At 44.0% G+C, this 19,730-nt stretch overlaps 1 protein-coding gene across 1 annotated transcript in view; it reads right to left on the bottom strand.

The window, feature by feature from the left end:
- The window catches only part of LOC139273305 (uncharacterized), a 39,195-nt gene extending 21,598 nt beyond the window's left edge, over positions 1–17,597 (bottom strand). Inside the window, exons 1-5 of the mRNA XM_070890093.1 lie at positions 17,525–17,597; positions 16,253–16,302; positions 5,511–5,655; positions 5,218–5,294; positions 4,960–5,124 (exon numbers count right to left, since the gene is read on the bottom strand). Coding sequence (XP_070746194.1) covers positions 4,960–5,124; positions 5,218–5,294; positions 5,511–5,655; positions 16,253–16,286 — 421 coding nt within the window. The 5' untranslated portion in view covers positions 16,287–16,302; positions 17,525–17,597. The remainder of the gene's footprint in view (positions 1–4,959; positions 5,125–5,217; positions 5,295–5,510; positions 5,656–16,252; positions 16,303–17,524) is intronic.
- Between the last annotated feature and the right edge of the window lie 2,133 nt (positions 17,598–19,730).

Here is a 19,730-nt window from a genome sequence, read left to right as displayed (position 1 = left end):
TAAGGTCACAACAGCTCAAGTACAATACTAGACCTCGTGGAGTCATTCATAAGAGTATTAAAGATGTAATACATACAAAATGGCCAAAACTAGTGGGAGGACAGAAGATTGGGAAGCTTTTAAAAGGCAGCAAAGACAGACTTAGAGGGCACTAACAATATTCCGACAGTGGATAGTCAAGGGCTATGGGGGGGAGGAACTTGACACAATCACAATCACTGAGGAGGTGGTACTCAGTAAGATGATGGGACTAAAGACAGATAAATTGCCTGGACCTGATGGCTTGCATCCTCGGGTCTGAAGAGAAGTAGCGGCAGGGATAGTGAAGGCATTGGTTGTAATTTACTAAAATTCCATGGATTCTGGGGAGGTCCCAGCAGATTGGAAAACTGCAAATGTAACACCCCTATTTAAAAAAGGAGGCAGACAAAAAGCAGGAAATTATAGACATCTGTGGTTGGGAAAATGTTGGAGTCCATTATTAAAGAAGCAGCAGCAGGACATTTGGAAAAGCAAAATTCAGTCAGGCAGAGTCAGCATGGATTTATGAAGGGGAAGTCATGTTTGACAAACTTGCTGGATTCTTTGAGGATGTAACGATAAAGGGGTAACCAGCGGATGTGATGTATTTAGACTTCCAGAAGGCATTTGACAAGGTGCGACATAAGAGGTTACTGCACAAGGGGCTGGGGGTAATATATTAGCATTGATAGAGGATTGGCTAACTAACAGAAAACAGGGTGTTGGGATAAATGGTTCATTCTCGGGTTGGAAATCAGTAATGGTGGGGTGCCGCAGGGATCAGTGCTGGGACCCCAACTATTTACGACTTGGATGAAGGGACCGAGTGTAATGTAGCCAAGTTTGCTGACGATACAAAGATGGGAGGAAAAGCAATGCGTGAGGAGGACACAAAAAATCTGCAAAAGGACATAGACAGGCTAAGTGAGTGGGCAAAAAATTGGCAGATGGAGTTTTATGTTGGAAAGTGTGAGGTCATGCACGTTGGTAGAAAAAAAATCAATCAAAGAGCAAGTTATTATTTAAATGGAGAAAGATTGCAAAGTGCTGCAGTACAGCGGGACCTGGGGGTACTTGTGCATGGAACACAAAAGGATAGTATGCAGGTACAGCAAGTGATCAGGAAGGCCAATGGAATCTTGGCTTTTATTGCAAACGGGATGGAGTATAAAAGCAGGGAAGTCTTGCTACAGTTATACAGAGTATTGTTGAGGCCACACCTGGAATACTGTGTACAGTTTTAGTTTCCATACTTACGAAAGGATACACTTGCTTTGGAGGCAGTTCAGAGAAGGTTCACTAGGTTGATTACGGAAATGAGGGGGTTGACTTATGAGGAAAGGTTGAGGAGGTTGGGCCTCTATTCATTGGAATTCAGAAGAATGAGAGGTGATCTTTTCAAAACGTATAAGATTATGAGGGGGCTTGACAAGGTGGATGCAGATTGGCCAGGAGTTGCTCTGTTTTTTTTTGGAGCAACTTGAATTTTCTGGAGTATCTTAAAAATCCCCATTTTGCACATTCAATTTGCAACAGTGTCAGTGAGTTAGCAAGGATTTTTTTTAGTTTAGTTTAGTTTTTCTCAAAAGGGGGTGTTACCAGCCACCGACGCCAGTTTTAGCCATTTAGGCCACTTTGGCCAGCTAATACTTACTCTAAATCTACTTAGGCCAGCGTATGTGGCCACTTCAGAAAACCCCTGCGGAGCGTTAACAAATCACGCAGGTAGGTATATCGGAGGCCAGCAGAACTTAATGACTGGACTAAAGAATGTGAATAGGATTAAACAGCTATACAGGACATAGAAACATAGAAAATAGACGCAGGAGCAGGTCATTCTGCCTTCGAGACTGCACCACCATTCAATATGATCATGGCTGATCATGCAACTTCAGTACCCCATTCCTGCTTTCTCTCCATACCCGCTGATCCCTTTAGCCGTAAGGGCCACATCTAACTCCCTGTTGAATATATCTAACAGAGAATTCCACAGGTTCAGAATTCTCTGAGTGAAGAAGTTTCTCCTCATCTTGGTCCTAAATGGCTTACCCCTTATCCTTAGACTGTGACCCCTGGTTCTGGACTTCTCCAACATCAGGAACATTCTTCCTGTATCTAACCTGTCCAATCCCATCAGAATTTTACACGTTTCTATGAGATCCCCTCTCATCCTTCTAAACTCCAGTGAATACAGGCCCAGTCGATCCAGTCTCTCCTCATATGTCAGTCTTGCCATGAGGGTATCAGTCTGGTAAACCTTCGCTGCACTCCCTCAATAGCAAGAACATCCTTCCTCAGATTAGAAGACCAAAACTGAACACAATATTCCAGGTGAGGCCTCACCAAGGCCCTGTACGACCACCCAGCTTAGTATCATGTGCAACTTGGAGATATTACATTCAATTCCTTCGTTTAAATCATTAATGTATTTTGTAAATAGCTGGGGTCCCAGCACTGAACCCTGCGGCACTCCACTTGTCACTGCCTGCCATTCTGAAAAGGACTCGTTTATTCCCACTTTTTGCTTCCTGTCTGCCAACCAGTTGTCTATCCACGTCAGTACATTACCCCCACTACCATGTGCCTTAATTTTGCACACTAATCTCTTGTGTGGGACCTTGTCAAAGCCTTTTGAAAGTCCAAATGCACCACATCCACTGGTTCTCCCCTGTCCACTCTACTCGTTACATCCTCAAAAAACTCTAAAAGATTTGTCAATGATGATTTCCCCTTCATAAATCCATGCTGAATTGGACCGATCCTGTCACTGCTTTCCAAATGCGCTGCTATTACATCTTTAATAATTGATTTCAGCATTTTCCCCACTACTGATGTCAGGCTAACCGGTCTATAATTCCGTGTTTTCTCTCTCCCTCCTTTTTTAAAAAGTGGGGTTACATTAGCTACCCTCCAATCCATAGGAACTGAACCAAAGTCCATGGAATGTTGGAAAATGACCACCAATGCATCTACTATTTCTAGGGCCACTTCCTTAAGTACTCTGGAATGCAGACTATCAGGCCCTGGGGATTTATCGGCCTTCAGTCCCTTCAATTTCCCTAACACCATTTCCTGACTAGTAAGGATTTCCCTCAGTTCCCCCTTCTCACCAGAACCTCGGTCCCCTAGTATTTTTGGGAGGTTATTCGGACAGAACCAAAGTATTTGTTCATCATATGACAAACTTCGCAAAGTTAATTTACGATACAACAGAAGCATTCATGGAAGCTTAAACTACAAAAATAGAAGTAAAGGATAGTTGAATTAAATTGCCCGAATCTCACAACCATTTTAAACAACTATTTCTTTGCAATGATTATACTGAGCCAAAATTGAGCCCATATTATCTAAATAAAGTCTACTTCAATAAATAAGATATTCTCTCAGTGTTCCTCCGTCGCTTATGTTCTTCTGTCACAATAGCCCTGCCCACCCGCCCCTAGCCCTGGCCGAGTGGCCAATCAATGCGATTTCTAGATAATTAAAGCTGCAAATCAAATACCCCTCGTCACAGCAACATTTGCCGGTATCAGGTCTCACACTCACAGCAACACACTGAGAGGCTGGGGATTCCAGCAGTCAGTATGATGATGATGATCAGGTCCCACACTGCAGCAACACACTGAGAGGCTGGGGATTCCAGCAGTCGGTATGATGATGATGATGATCAGGTCTCACACTGCAGCAACACACTGAGAGGCTGGGGATTCCAGCAGTCGGTATGATGATGATGATGATCGGGTCCCATGCTGCAGCAACACACTGAGATGCTGGGGGCGAGGATCCACTGTGCATGTGCAGACACTGTTTTCAGCGCGGGACGCTGGCTCCACCCCTGACTCAACTGGCCAAGCTGCTCGAAGACCCGAGAGAGGCCAGACAGCGGCCAAAGTGGGGAGCAATTTTGTCGGAGCACGTTTCAACGTAGAAAACGGCACATCTCCGGTGAATGCGTCAAAAAAAGGGGTGGGCCAATTTTGAACCCAATGTTTCGACTGATAGGGGAGACTAGAACTTGGGGGTATAATCTTAGAATATGGGGCCGCCCACTTAAAACTGAGATGAGTTGTAAATCTGTGGAATCCGCTGCTTCAGAGAGCTGTGGAAGCTGGGTCGTTGAATAAATTTAAGACAGAGATAGACAGTTTCTTAACCGATAAGGGAATAAGGGGTTATGGGGAGTGGGTGGGGAAATAGACCTGAGTCCATGATCGGATCAGCCATGATCGTATTGAATGGCGGAGCAGGCTCGAAGGGCCGAATGGCGTACTCCTGCTCCTATTCCTTATGTTCTTATCTCTGACTGTACATCACATTATAAATACAACAATTCCAGAAAAATTGGATGAGGAGAAGTTACTTACATAACTGTACATCTGGGAAGGTTTTCTATAACAGAAGATTTGTTTCTAATCACTAAGTTAGACAGTCTGAGCTAAACTCAATGCTGTTTACTCTCTCTCCTTGCTTTCACTTTCTCTGTCCAATGGGAAAATGCCACTCCAGTGGTGGGAAATCATCCTGGCAAGTACGGTATCCCTAAAAGGACAATAAGACTCCAAACGGAAAACTCCAACCATTACAACTGGAGCCCGAATACCAGACACCAGTCTTTCTATAACCCTGAATATCCCAATCCCACTCCCCGTGACCTGTAAACCCTGGAGAGGGAGGATGGGGTACCCAGCGCTACACTGGGGGTCCATCGCCATCAGTGGGTCCCGCAGGGAACAGAGTGTCCGACACACACAGAGAACAGCGTCTGATTCAGCTCCCTGGAGCTTTGGTGAAAAGATCACTTTGTGTTTCAGGTCCTTTACCCGTTGTGTCCCTTACAACAGGAGGAGCCAGCCCCGTGTAACTTTCTTATTGCTGTGGGTGGGTGACACGGGACATCCCAGAGTCACCCTTCTGGGTCATTCACAATGCGCAATGTACCTGTGCAATAAGCCAACTGACAGTCGGGTGCTGGCTTCAACTGGTAAACGGAGTAACTGGTGCAGTTTTTGATCTTTATCTCCCGGGTCCACTGACAGGGTTTTCCATACCCATTAAAACACACTGTCCTCGTCACTTCTCCCTGGCCCACGGTGGGATGAGTTCCTGAAATGAGGATTATAAATATTGCAGAATGTAACCGAGGTGAACAGAGCTGGAGAGTGAATGTAAATCTGAGATTATAAAGTCTGAAAGTACCGTTTAACCAGCCTGGGCCGTATGTGGAGCAGTGATATTCTGGGACCGCAGTCTCCGGAATCTTCCATCCGCCAGAACTGAAACAACAATCACACAGTCAGCCCCTGAACTGGTGGCAATGATCAACTGATAGAAGCTGTTCCCCTTTCCCTGTATCCACTCCCTGTCCCATTGCTCTGACTGATAATCCCGCTCTCTCTACACAACCGCTTCCTAATCTCACACTTCGCTCTCAGTTCTACATTTACTCCTGGTTTATTGACTAGTTTATCTGTCATTTCCCCTCACGTTACCTTTTAAATCTGTACCATCCTTGGACAAGATCCCGATCACACTGATAGTTTCCGATGCACTCAGTCCCACCACAATCCGTGCTCCTCCAGGGCTGGTCCAGGACTGTGTGATCTACACACGGGTCAGTGAGTGCGGAGTCTGTGACTGAGTGACAGAAAGATGTTTAATGTTAATATAGAGCACAGTTAATGTTACACAGCGACTTGTACCCCCCGAAGCACCAATAACATCAGTCTCACTCTCCGCCCTGGTACAAAACCCCCAAATGAAAGCTGGATCCTTTCCTCCTTCTCTAAATCAGGTTTCCATCTGTCTCCCAGCTCAGCCTCCCCTCCAACTCACTGCTCACAGACAGACCTCATGGGGTATCTCAGTCCCCGGGTGAACACTGAGTGTAGAGGGTGGGGACACTGGATGTCAGTGGGAGATACCATGGGGTATCTCAGTCCCCGGGTGAACACTGAGTGTAGAGGGTGAAGACACTCGATGGTCAGTGAGAGATACAATGGGGTTTCTCAGTCCCTGGGTGAACACTGAGTGTAGATGGTGGGGACACTGGATGGTCAGTGGGAGATACCATGGGGTAGCGAGTTGGTCTTACCGCAGGTGAAGGGTCCACAGCCAGCTAGGGAATGGAAGACCAGCAGGAAGAGCAGTGCAAGGAAGGTAGTGCAGGGGCCCCCTGCGGTCATCCCCCTGCAAAACAGATACACTCCTTTGAGTACTGTTGAGGGGGATGACTCATCAGGGGAGGGCAGCAGCAGCCAAGTTCATGGCACCGTGGCTGGCTCTGTTGCACAGGACGGCAGGAAAAAGAGTGGGAGAGCGCTAGTGATAGGGGATTCAACTGTAAGCGGAATAGATAGGCATTTCTGCGGCCGCAACCGAGACTCTAGGATGGTATGTTGCCTCCCTGGTGCAAGAGTCAAGGATGTTTTGGAGCGGGTGCAGGACATTCTGAAAAGGGAGGGTGAACAGCCAGTTGTCATGGTGCACATTGGTACTAACGACATAGGAAAAAAAAGGGATGAGGTCCTACGAGACAAATTTAAGGAGCTAGGAGCTAAATTAAAAAGTAGGACCTCAAAAGTAGTAATCTCGGGATTGCTACCAGTGCCACGTGCTAGTCAGAGTAGGAATCGCAGAATAGCGCAGATGAATACGTGGCTTGAGCAGTGGTGCAGCAGCGAGGGATTCAAATTCTTGGGGCATTGGAACCGGTTCTGCGGGAGGTGGGACTAGTACAAACCGGATGGTCTGCACCTGGGCAGGACCGGAACCAATGTCCCAGGGGGAGTGTTTGCTAGTGCTGTTGGGAAGGAGTTAAACTAATATGGCAGGGGCATGGGAACCAATGCAGGGAGACAGAGGGAAACAAAATGGAGACAGAAGCAAAAGACAGAAAGGAGATGAGTAAAAGTGGAGGGCAGAGAAACCCAAGGCAAAAAACAAAAAGAGCCAATGTACAGCAAAATTGTAAAGGGTCAAAGTGTAATAAAAAGGCAAGCCTGAAAGTTCGGTGCCTCAATGCAAGGAGTATTCTGAGCTAGTTAGAGTGGGTGAGAGCTCAGATGAACAGGACCCCAAGAAAGAATGCAAAAGGCAGGAGGCAACAGAGCAGACTAGCACTGGGGTAAGTGTAAACCACAAGGTGATAAGAAGGGACAATATGTATGAATATATAGGGCTGCAGGAGGGGTCAAAACTAAAAATCATGGTTTAAAAACTAGGATTAAAACACTTTACCTAAACGCACGCAGCATTCGAAATAAAGTAAATGAGTTGACGGCACAAATCATTACAAATGGGTATGATTTGGTGGCCATTACAGAAATGTGGTTGCAGGGTGGCCAAGACTGGGAATTAAACATACACGGGTATCTGACAATTCGGAAGGATAGACAAGAAGGGAAAGGAGGTGGGGTAGCTCTGTTAATAAAGGATGATATCAGAGCAGTTGTGAGAGATGATATTGGCTCCAATGAACAAAATGTTGAATCATTGTGGGTGGAGATTAGAGATAGTAAGGGGAAAAAGTCACTGGTGAGCATAGTTTATAGGCCCCCAAATAATAACTTCACGGTGGGGCGGACAATAATCAAGGGAATAATAGAGGCATGTGAAAAAGGAACGGCAGTAAACATGGGGGATTTTAACCTACATATCGATTGGTCAAGTCAAATCGCACGGGGTAGCCTGGAGGAGGAATTCATAGAATGCATACGGGATTGTTTCTTAGAACAGTATGTTACAGAACCTACAAGGGAGCAAGCTATGTTAGATCTGGTCCTGTGTAATGAGACGGGAATAATAAATGATCCCCTAGTAAAAGATCCTCTCGGAATGAGTGATCACAGTATGGTTGAATTTGTAATACAGATTGAGGCTGAGGAAGTAGTGTCTCAAACGAGCATACTATGCTTAAACAAAGGGGACTACAGTGGGATGAGGGCAGAGTTAGTTGAAGTAGACTGGGAACATAGACTAAACAGTGGCACAATTGAGGAACAGTGGAGGACTTTAAGGAGCTCTTTCATAGGGCTCAACAAAAATATATTCCAGTGAAAAAGAAGGGCGGTAAGAGAAGGGATAACCAGCTGTGGATAACCAAGGAAATAAAGGAGAGTATCAAATTAAAAACCAATTCATATAAGGTGGCCAAGGTTAGTGGGAAACGAGCAGATTGGGAAAATTTTAAACGACAGCAAAGAATGACTAAGAAAGCAATAAAGAAAGGAAAGATAGATTACGAAAGTAAACTTGCGCAAAACATAAAAACAGATAGTAAAAGCTTTTACCGATATATAAAGCGGAAGAGAGTGACTAAAGTAAATGTTGGTCCCTTAGAAGATGAGAAGGGGGATTTAATAATGGGAAATGTGGAAATGGCTGAGACCTGAAACAACTATTTTGCTTCGGTCTTCACAGTGGAAGACACAAAAACCATGCCAAAAATTGCTGGTCACGGGAATGTGGGAAGGGAGGACCTTGAGACAATCACTATCACTAGGGAGGTAGTGCTGGACAGGCTAATGGGACTCAAGGTAGACAAGTCCCCTGGTCCTGATGAAATGCATCCCAGGGTATTAAAAGAGATGGTGGAAGTTATAGCAGATGTATTCGTTATAATCGACCAAAATCTCTGGACTCTGGGGAGGTACCAGCGGAATGGAAAGCAGCTAATATAACGCCTCTGTTTAAAAAAGGGGGCAGACAAAAGGCAGGTAACTATAGGCCGGTTAGTTTAACATCTGTAGTGGGGAAAATGCTTGAAGCTATCATTAAGGAAGAAATAGCGGGACATCTAGATAGGAATAGTGCAATCAAGCAAACGCAACATGGATTCATGAAGGGGAAATCGTGTTTAACTAATTTACTGGAATTCTTTGAGGATATAACGAGCATGGTGGATAGAGGTGTACCGATGGATGTGGTGTATTTAGATTTCCAAAAGGCATTCGATAAGGTGCCACACAAAAGGTTACTGCAGAAGATAAAGGTACGTGGAGTCAGAGGAAATGTATTAGCATGGATCGAGAATTGGCTGGCTAACAGAAAGCAGAGAGTCGGGATAAATGGGTCCCTTTCGGGTTGGAAATCGGTGGTTAGTGGTGTGCCACAGGGATCGGTGCTGGGACCACAACTGTATACAATATGCATAGATGACCTGGAAGAGGGGACAGAGTGTAGTGCAACAAAATTTCCATATAACACAAAGAGTTGTGGGAAAGCGGGTAGTGTAGAGGACACAGAGAGGCTGCAAAGAGATTTAAATAGGTTAAGCGAATGGGCTAAGGTTTGGCAGATGGAATAGAATGTCGGAAAATGTGAATTTATCCACCTTGGGAAAAAAAAACAGTAAAAGGGAATATTATTTGAATGGGGAGAAATTACAACATGCTGCGGTGCAGAGGGACCTGGGAGTCCTTGTGCATGAAACTCTTTTTGGGAGTAAACAAAAAACATTAAACCGCGCCCCCCCGATCTGGGGGAAAACACCAACCATTTACAAGGCCCTTTTTTTTATTTTTTGGGGGGTTTTTTTGGGCACAGAATTGAATTTTTTCCAAGTGCCCCCTATAAAAGGGGAGGGGGGACACTAAAAGCACCGGCAATTAAAACAAATTAACTTAAAAACATAAAATCAAATTAAAATTTGGTTGCCGGGCGTGATGATGCACTCCAGTCCCTCCGGTGCCCACCTCTCGTGAATCCCAAAAAGTTAGTTTGCAGGTGAAGCAGGTAATCAGGAAGGCGAATGGAATGTTGGCCTTCATTGCGAGAGGGATGGAGTACAAAAGCAGGGAGGTCCTGCTGCAACTGTATAGGGTATTGGTGAGGCCACACCTGGAGTACTGCGTGCAGTTTTGGTCACCTTACTTAAGGAAGGATGTACTGGCTTTGGAGGGGGTACAGAGACGATTCACTAGGCTGATTCCGGAGATGAGGGGGTTACCTTATGATGATAGATTGAGTAGACTGGGTCTTTACTCGTTGGAGTTCAGAAGGATGAGGGGTGATCTTGTCGAAACATTTAAAATAATGAAAGGGATAGACAAGATAGAGACAGAGAGGTTGTTTCCACTGGTCGGGGAGACTAGAACTAGGGGGCACAGCCTCAAAATACGGGGGAGCAATTTAAAACCGAGTTGAGAAGGAATTTCTTCTCCCAGAGGGTTGTGAATCTGTGGAATTCTCTGCCCAAGGAAGCAGTTGAGGCTGGCTCATTGAATGTATTCAAGTCACAGAAAGATAGATTTTTAACCAATAAAGGAATTAAGGGTTATGGGGAGCGGGCGGGTAAGTGGAGCTGAGTCCACGGTCAGTTCAGCCATGATCTTTTTGAATGGCGGAGCAGGCTCGAGGGGCTAGATGGCCTACTCCTGTTCCTAATTCTTATGTTCTTATGTTCTTATGTATCTCAGTCCCCAGGTGAACACAGTGTAGATGGTGGGGGCACTCGATGGTCAGTGGGAGATACCATGGGGTATCTCAGTCCCTGGGTGAACATTGAGTGTAGATGGTGGGACACTGGATGGTCAGTGTCTCAGTCCTGGGGTGAAATTAGATTAGTATTAATTTGCTGTTCCTGGTTCTTCATTGATAAAACTAGATAATTTTATATATATGTCAATCATGTATATATTAATACTGAATATATTAATCAATTGGAGGCTGATTATCAAAAGTATTTTCACAATATATTATACAAATTGCCTGATAAATATTCTGATAGAATTGCTGAGCATATGAATATCACAGAATCATAGAATAGTACAGCACAGGAGACCATTCGGCCCATCGAGTCTGTGCTTGCTCTTTTAAACAGAAATCCAGTTAGTCCCGATCCCCTGTTCTTTCCCCACATCACTGCAGTTTTTTTTCCTTCCATTATTCATCCAATTGCCATTTGAAGGTTACTAGTGAATCTGTTTCCACCATCCTATTGGGCAGTGTATTCCAACTTTTCTTTTATTCGTTCCTGGGATCTGGGCGTCACTGCCCAGGCCAGCATTTATTGCCCATCCCTAATTGCCCCTTGAGAAGGTGGTGGTGAGCCGCCTTCCTGAACTGCTGCAGTCCGTGTGGTGAAGGTGCTCCCACAGTGCTGTTAGGGAGGGAGTTCCAGGATTTTGACCCAGCGACGATGAAGGAACGGCGATATATTTCCAAGTCAGGATGGTGTGTGACAGGGAGGGGAACTTGGAGGTGATGGTGTTCCCATGCACCTGCTGCCCTTATCCTTCTAGGTGGTAGAGGTTGTGGGTTTGGGAGGTGCTGCCGAAGAAGCCTTGGCGAGTTGCTTCAGTGCATCGTATAAATAATACACACTGCAGTCACGGTGTGTCGGTGGTGGAGGGAGTGAATGTTTAAATCCTTCTATCTGAATCCTTCATGATTGTAAGCACCTCTCTCAAATATCCTCTTCGCTTTCTCTACTCTGAGAAGAACTACCCCACTTTCTCCAGTCTATCAACGTAACGGCAATCCCACATCTCTGTACCCATTCTAGTAAATCTCTTCTGCACCCTCTCCAAAGCCTTCACCTGCTTCCTAAAGTCTGCTGCCCAGAATTGGACACAATTCTGCTGCTGGGCCCCAGCTCGTGAATTTAAATCAAATGTTTAAGATAAATTTAAGAACTAAATGTAAAGATGACAAATTAATGACAATGGGAAATATAAACAAACATACGGATATAAATGAGAATTTAAACGTACAAATACTTAAGTATCTGTATTACATTTAAACACCAAATACATCTGGCTAAATATTAGAAAGAATTGTGTAAATATAACGATAATTTTTACAGTAAATATCCGTTTCTGTCTAAATAAAGATCAGAGATCACAAATACCTAATAAACAATACAAATCAGTATTGTAAATGTTAAAAATCCATCACAAATGCATAATAAATTATATGAATCGATAATTTAAATATTAAATGTCTATTACAAATGCATAATAATATGAATCAATAATCAAATATAAATATCTATTACAGATACATAATAAATATATCAATCATGGGGGAATCTGGAACTAGGGGGCATAGTTTCACAATAAAGGGTCGCCCATTTAGGACGGAAATGAGGAGGAATTTCTTCTGTGGAATTCTCTGCCACAGAGAGCTGTGGAGGCTGGGTCATTGAATATATTTAAGGTGGAGATGGACAGATTTTTCAATAATAAGGGAGTCAAGACTTATGGGGAGCGGGCAGGGAAGAGGAGCTGAGGCCAAGATCAGATCGGCCATGATCTTACTGAATGGGGGAGGAGGCTCGAGGGGCCAAATGGCCGACTCCTGCTCCTGTTTCTTATGTTCTTATGCTCTATTACAATGCATAATAAATAATATGAATTGATAATGCAAATATTAATGATATATTACAACGCATAATAAATAAAATAAATCAGCAATGCAAACATTAAATATGATAACAAATGCATAATAATTAATATTAATCAAAGATGCATATGTGGAACATCTATCACAAATGCATTATAAATAATATGAAACAATAATGAAAATATTCAAGAATCATTACAAATTCATAATAAATAATATAAATCCATAATGCAAATAATGAGGATCTATTATAAAGGAATAATACATTATATCAGTCAGTGATGCAAAAATTAATGATATAATTTATTATGCATTTGTAATTTATGAATCAACAATGCAATATTTCAGTTTTATGAATAATATCAATCAGAATTGCAACGAATAAATATATATGACAAATGCATAATAATTAATATTAATCAAAGATACAAATGTGAAATATCTATCACAAATTTATAATAATAAATATGAATCAATAATGCAAATATTCAAGATCTATTACAAAGGAATAAGTTATATCAATCAGTAATGGAGAAATTAAAGATATATTACAAATGCATAATAAATAATATCAATCACAGATGCAAATGTGAAATAGCTATCACAAATACATTATAAAGAATATAAATCCATAATAAAAATATTAAATACTATACCAAATGCATAATAATTAATATTAATCACAGGTGCAAATGTGAAATAGCTATCACAAATACATTATAAATAACATGAATCAACAATGAAAATATTCAAGAATCATTACAAATGCATAATATGAATTAGTAATGAACACAATAAAGATACAGGGTATATATCAAATGCGTAATACATTGTATCAATCTGAAATGCAAAAATTAAAGAGTTACAAAGGCATAATAATTAATATTAATCAGTAATGCAAATCTTAATCACTATTACAAATGCACAATCATTAATATAAATCAACAATGCAAGTGTAAAATATCTATCACATAATAAATAAATAATATAAATGAATAATACAAATATTTAAGATATATTAAAAATGCATATTGTATAATATGAACAATAATGCAAGTATTAAAGTCTCTTACAAATGTATAATAAATATCAATCAGTAATGCCAATATTAAATATCTATTACAAATGAATAATAAATATCAACAACAACAACTTGTATTTATATAGCGCCTTTAATGGAGTAAAATGTCCCAAGATGCTTCACAAGTGTGTTATAAAACAACAATTTGACACCGAGTCAAATAACCAGATGACCAAAAGCTTGGTCAGAGAGGTAGGTTTTAAGGAGCGTTTTAAAGAAGGAGAGGGAGGCACAGAGACGGAGAGCTTTAGAGAGGGGATTTTAGAGGTTGGGGCCCATCAACTGAAGGCAAGGCCACCAATGGTGGAGCGATTATAATCAGGGATCCACAAGAGGGCAGAATTAGAGGAGCGCAGACATCTCGGGTGTTGTGAGGCTGGAGGAGATTACAGAGATCAGGAGGGGCGAGGGCCATGGAGGGATTTTAAAATAAGGATGAGAATTTTGAAATTGAGCCGTTTCTTAACTGGGAGTCAATGTAGGTCAGCGAGCACAGGGGGTGATGGGTGAACGAGACTTGGTGCGAGTTAGGACTCGGGCAGCCGAGCTTTGGATGATCTCAAGTTTACGTGGGGTAGAATGTGGGAGGCCAGCCAGGAGTGTTTTGGAGTCGTCAGGTCTAGATGTAACAAAGGCCTGGATGAGGGTTTCAGCAGCAGATGAGCTGAGGCAGGAGCGGAGGCAGGCGATGTTACGGAGGTGGAAATAGGGGGTTTTAGTTACGCTGCGAATATGTGGTCAAAAGCTCATTTCAGGGTCAAAAATAACACCAAGGTTGTGGACCGTGTTGTTCAGCCTCAGACAGATGTTAGGGAGAGAGGTGGAGTCAGTGGCGAGGGAACGCAGTTTGTGGCGGGGCTAAAGACAATGGCTTCGGTCTTCCCAATATATAATTGGAGAAAATTTCTGCTCATCCAGTACTGGATGTCGGACAAGCAGTCTGACAATCAATTATGCAGCTATTAAATATCTATCACAAATGCATAATAAATAATATCAATCAATAATTCAAAAATTAGATATATTACAAATACATAATAAATATGAATCGATATTACAAATATTAAAGATATATTATAAATACATAATGAACCGAAAATTGCGGCCTCTCCAGGTGAGTACGACGTGCACACACAAAGAGACTTCGCCAACGCTGGTTCTCAGCTTGCAACGCATCCCCGGGAGAAGGACATCCGCGGAGCAGAGATGGGAGCTATTTGCCCAACTCTTGCCCAGCGAATGTCCTTCAAACTCTTACACCTGGTAAAAGCAGACGTACAGCTTACTTTTACCAGCGTAAGAGTTTTAAGACAGAGAAAATAATATATGTCATTCCTTGTAAGGGAATAAGGCAGTCAAGGGTCATGGGGAGCAGGCAGGGAAGCCAAGATCAGATCAGCCATGACCTTATTGAATGGCGGAGCAGGCTCGAGGAGCCAGACAGCCTACTCCTGCTCCTATTTCTTCTGATCTTATTTTTATATTTAAAAACCTGTCTATGAAGGGAAGTTTATTTTGAACACTATTAAAATATTTTTTTTAATTCACAAAACTAAAGTTTTCTCTCAAACATTTAATTTAATGCAATTTATATTAACTTAAAAAATGAAGTGTTTTCTTTATTTATGTCGGAGTTTCATTTGATTTTTGGGATATTCTCACTGACAGTAACTGAGCTCGGAGCTCCCATTACTATGCACGAGAATACGACATTGTGATTGGTGGTCCAGGCCCGCGTGATCCCGGGATACACATACGATCCTGAAAGGCATGTTCCCGTACGCTGGACTGAGCACAAGTCTACGTTCCTCCGGGACCACCAGGTATTTTCAAAAAAAGAATTTCGGTCGGAGGCGTCCGCCCGTGAGAAGCCTCCATCCGTAATTTTCCCCCAATAGATAAGATCAATAATGCAAATATTAAAGCCCATTACAAATCCATAATAAATACTATCAATCTGTAATGGCAATATTAATGATATATTAAAATGCTGAATGTTTACATCTGTTCAGTAATTAAGAGTATGTGTAATATTGTGTATGTACGGCACAGAAAGAGGCCATTTTGCCGAACTGGTCCTAACGCTGTTTATGTTCCCCACGAGCCTCCTCCCACCCATCTACATCGAACCCTATCAACATCTCCTTCTATTCCTTTCCCTCTGTGTGCTCATCGAACTCAGCCGTGAATAATCTCTGCCTCTCGCCTCAGCCTCTCTGTGTGGTGACGAGCTCCACATTCTCACCACTCTCTGGGTAAAGAAGTTTTCCCAAATAGCCCACTGGATTTATTAGTGACGATCTTATATTGATGGCTCCCGAGATCTCCTCTCGCCCATAAGTGGAAACATCTCCGATACATTTATCGCCATCATTTTAAAGACCTGTATCAGGTTCCCCCCTTCAGCCTTCTCCTTTCCAGAGAAAAGAGCCCCCACCAGTTCAGTCTTTCCTGGGAGTTATAACATCGCAGTTCTGGTATCATCTTGTCAATCCTTTATCGCACCCGCTCCAGTGCCTCTACATCCTTTTTGTGTAATATGGAGACCAAAACTGCACACAGAAATGATGGAATACCTATCATAAATCCATAGGTTTTAAATCTGATCACGAATTAAAAGTATAAATAATAGGAATGTAAGAATTTCAATGTGACCATGTTTGAACCTCCCCACTCAGATTTCCATCCCTGCCACAGCCCTAAAACTGCCCTGATGGAAATCACAAACCAGAAGAGCCTTGGGAGGTTTCTCTACATAAAGACATTAAATAAACACGGTGCAGTTTGTTTATAATGACAATGACTTACTCAGGTAACCCAGAATCAGCAGCAGAGTCCTCATCGTACTGGGGGATATTCTGGAAGTGAACACAGGGAATTATTATTGGAGAGAGTTGAGGGGATAGTGGGTTCCGAGGGAACTTTAAATAGGGAGTTGGACAGGAATCAGTGCTTATATCAATTTATAATCAGAGCTCCACCTCTCTCCCTCACTGGGACCCTACAGACAGAGGTGAGCTCTATTTCTCTCCCTCACTGGGAACCGACAGCCAGAGGTGAGCTCTCCCTCTCTCCCTTACTGGGAACCAACAGCCAGAGGTGAGCTCTATCTCTCTCCCTCACTGGGACCCGACAGACAGAGGTGAGCTCTCCCTCTCTCCCTCACTGGGACCCTACAGACAGAGGTGAGCTCTATCTCTCTCCCTCACTGGGACCCTACAGACAGAGGTGAGCTCTATCTCTCTCCCTCACTGGGACCCTACAGACAGAGGTGAGCTCTATCTCTCTCCCTCACTGGGACCCTACAGACAGAGGTGAGCTCTATCTCTCTCCCTCACTGGGACCCTACAGACAGAGGTGAGCTCTATCTCTCTCCCTCACTGGGACCCTACAGACAGAGGTGAGCTCTATCTCTCTCCCTCACTGGGACCGTACAGACAGAGGTGAGCTCTCCCTCTCTCCCTCACTGGGACCCTACAGACAGAGGTGAGCTCTATCTCTCTCCCTCACTGGGACCCTACAGACAGAGGTGAGCTCTATCTCTCTTCCTCACTGGGGCCCTACAGAGGTGACCTCTCCCTCTCTGGGTCCCTACAGACAGAGGTGAGCTCTCCCTCTCTCCCTCACTGGGACCCTACAGACAGAGGTGAGCTCTCCCTCTCTCTCTCAATGGGACCCTACAGACTGAGGTGAGCTCTATCTCTCTCCCTCACTGGGACCCTGCACACAGAGGTGAGCTCTATCTCTCCCTCACTGGGACCCTACAGACAGAGGTGAGCTCTATCTCTCCCTCACTGGGACCCTACAGACAGAGGTGAGCTCTATCTCTCCCTCACTGGGACCCTACAGACAGAGGTGAGCTCTATCTCTCCCGCACTGCGACCCTACAGACAGAGGTGAGCTCCACCTCCTTACATGTCCTTGATAAACCTTGTCTCTCGATCCAGTCTCCCTGTGTAGACCCCCTCCATTACTGAGCCCTGTATCGGGACAGGGCAAGAGGTACACACCTGAATCCCTACTTAGCAAGTGACAAACCCCTGAGCTGGTGTAGAAGCCCATTCATACCCGACTGCTTACCAGAGTCTCCAAAGGCGGTGTCTCTGTGTGAGATGCAGAGAGTTCTGATCACCTGCAACCTTCTCAGTCCCAGGTCCAGCCTGTTGTGAGCGACGTCAGGCTCAGTGATAGCTGATATAACCACCCATCACATCAGATTCACGTATGACTGACGTCAGTGCTGGTTGGCTTAAACCGTATTGTTGATCAATGATCTACAATGTGGTAGAAACCATGCAAATGAAAGACTTTCAGTGAAAGGACCTGAGATAGTCGAATAAATGAACATCTCTCTGGGCCCATGGTAACCCCAGTTGGGCATTGCTCCTGTAACAGAACTTGTCTTCAACTGCCCAGCATGAAGCGTGTAGGGACAGTGGGACTGGGGAGATCTGAGCATGTTATGGTCAGTATTGGGGAATGGTGTGTATTGGGACTGGGGAGGGGGGGGGGAGGTCTGAGCATGTTATGGTCAGTATTGAGGAATGGTGTGTATTGGGACTTGGGGGGGGGTCTGAGCATGTAATGCTCAGTATTGGGGAATGGTCTGTGCGTGTATTGGGACTGGGGAGGGTCTGAGCATGTTATGATCAGTATTGGGAAATGGTGTGTATTGGGACTGGGGAGGGTCTGAGCATGTTACGCTCAGTATTGGGGAATGGCGTGTATTGGGACTGGGGAGGGTCTGAGCATATTATGGTCAGTATTGGGGAATGGTGTGTATTGGGACTGGGGAGGGTCTGAGCATGTTATGGTCAGCATTGGGGAAGAGTCTCTGTGTGTATTGGAACTGGGGAGGGTCTGAGCATGTTATGGTCAATATTGGGGAATGGTGTGTATTGGGACTGGGGAGGGTCTGAGCATGTTATGGTCAGTATTGGGGAATGGTGTGTATTGGGACTAGGGAGGGTCTGAGCATGTTATGGTCAGTATTGGGGAATGGTGTGTATTGGGACTGGGGAGAGTCTGAGCATGTTATGGTCAGTATTGGGGAATGGTGTGTATTGGGACTAGGGAGGGTCTGAGCATGTTATGATCAGTGTTGGGGAATGGGCTGTCTATTCTTTTTTATTCATTTATGGGATGTGGGCATCATTGCCAAGGCCTGCATTTATTGCCCATCCCTAATTGCCCCTTGAGAAACATAGAAACATAGAAAATAGGTGCAGGAGTAGGCCATTCGGCCCTTCGAGCCTGCACCGCCATTCAATGAGTTCATGGCTGAACATGTAACTTCAGTACCCCATTCCTGCTTTCTCACCATACCCCTTGATCCCCCTAGTAGTAAGGACCACATCTAACTCCTTTTTGAATATACTTAGTGAATTGGCCTCAACAACTTTCTGTGGTAGAGAATTCCACAGGTTCACCACTCTCTGGGTGAAGAAGTTTCTCCTCATCTTGGTCCTAAATGGCTTATCCCTTATCCTTAGACTGTGACCCCTGGTTCTGGACTTCCCCAACATTGGGAACATTCTTCCTGCATCTAACCTGTCTAAACCAATCAGAACTTTAAACGTTTCTATGAGGTGCCCTCTCATTCTTCTGAACTCCAGTGAATACAAGCCCAGTTGATCCAGTCTTTTTTGATATGTCAGTCCCCCATCCCGGGAATCAGTCTGGTGAACCTTCGCTACACTCCCTCAATAGCAAGAATGTCCTTCCTCAAGTTAGGAGACCAAAACTGTACACAATACTCCAGGTGTGGCTTCACCAAGGCCCTGTACAACTGTAGCAACACCTCCCTGCCCCTGTACTCAAATCCCATCGCTATGAAGGCCAACATGCCATTTGCTTTCTTAACCGCCTGCTGTACCTGCATGCCAACCTTCAATGACTGATGTACCATGACACCCAGGTCTCGTTGCACCTCCCCTTTTCCTAATCTGTCACCATTCAGATAATAGTCTGTCTCTCTGTTTTTACCACCAAAGTGGATAACCTCACATTTATCCACATTATACTTCATCTGCCATGCATTTTCCCACTCACCTAACCTATCCAAGTCACTCTGCAGCTTCATAGCATCCTCCTCGCAGCTCACACTGCCACCCAACTTAGTGCCATCCGCAAATTTGGAGATACTGGTGAGCCGCCTTCGTGAACCGCTGCAGTCCGTGTGGTGAAGGTGCTCCCACAGTGCTGTTAGGGAGGGAGTTTCAGGATTTTGACCCAGCGACGATGAAGGAACGGCGATATATTTCCAAGTCAGGATGGGGTGTGACTT

Source organism: Pristiophorus japonicus, chromosome 1 (assembly GCF_044704955.1).
Source record: "Pristiophorus japonicus isolate sPriJap1 chromosome 1, sPriJap1.hap1, whole genome shotgun sequence".
Taxonomy (NCBI): Eukaryota; Metazoa; Chordata; class Chondrichthyes; family Pristiophoridae; genus Pristiophorus; species Pristiophorus japonicus.
Note: the sequence above shows the minus strand (reverse complement) of the source record. Positions and strands in the feature narration are given on the sequence as shown.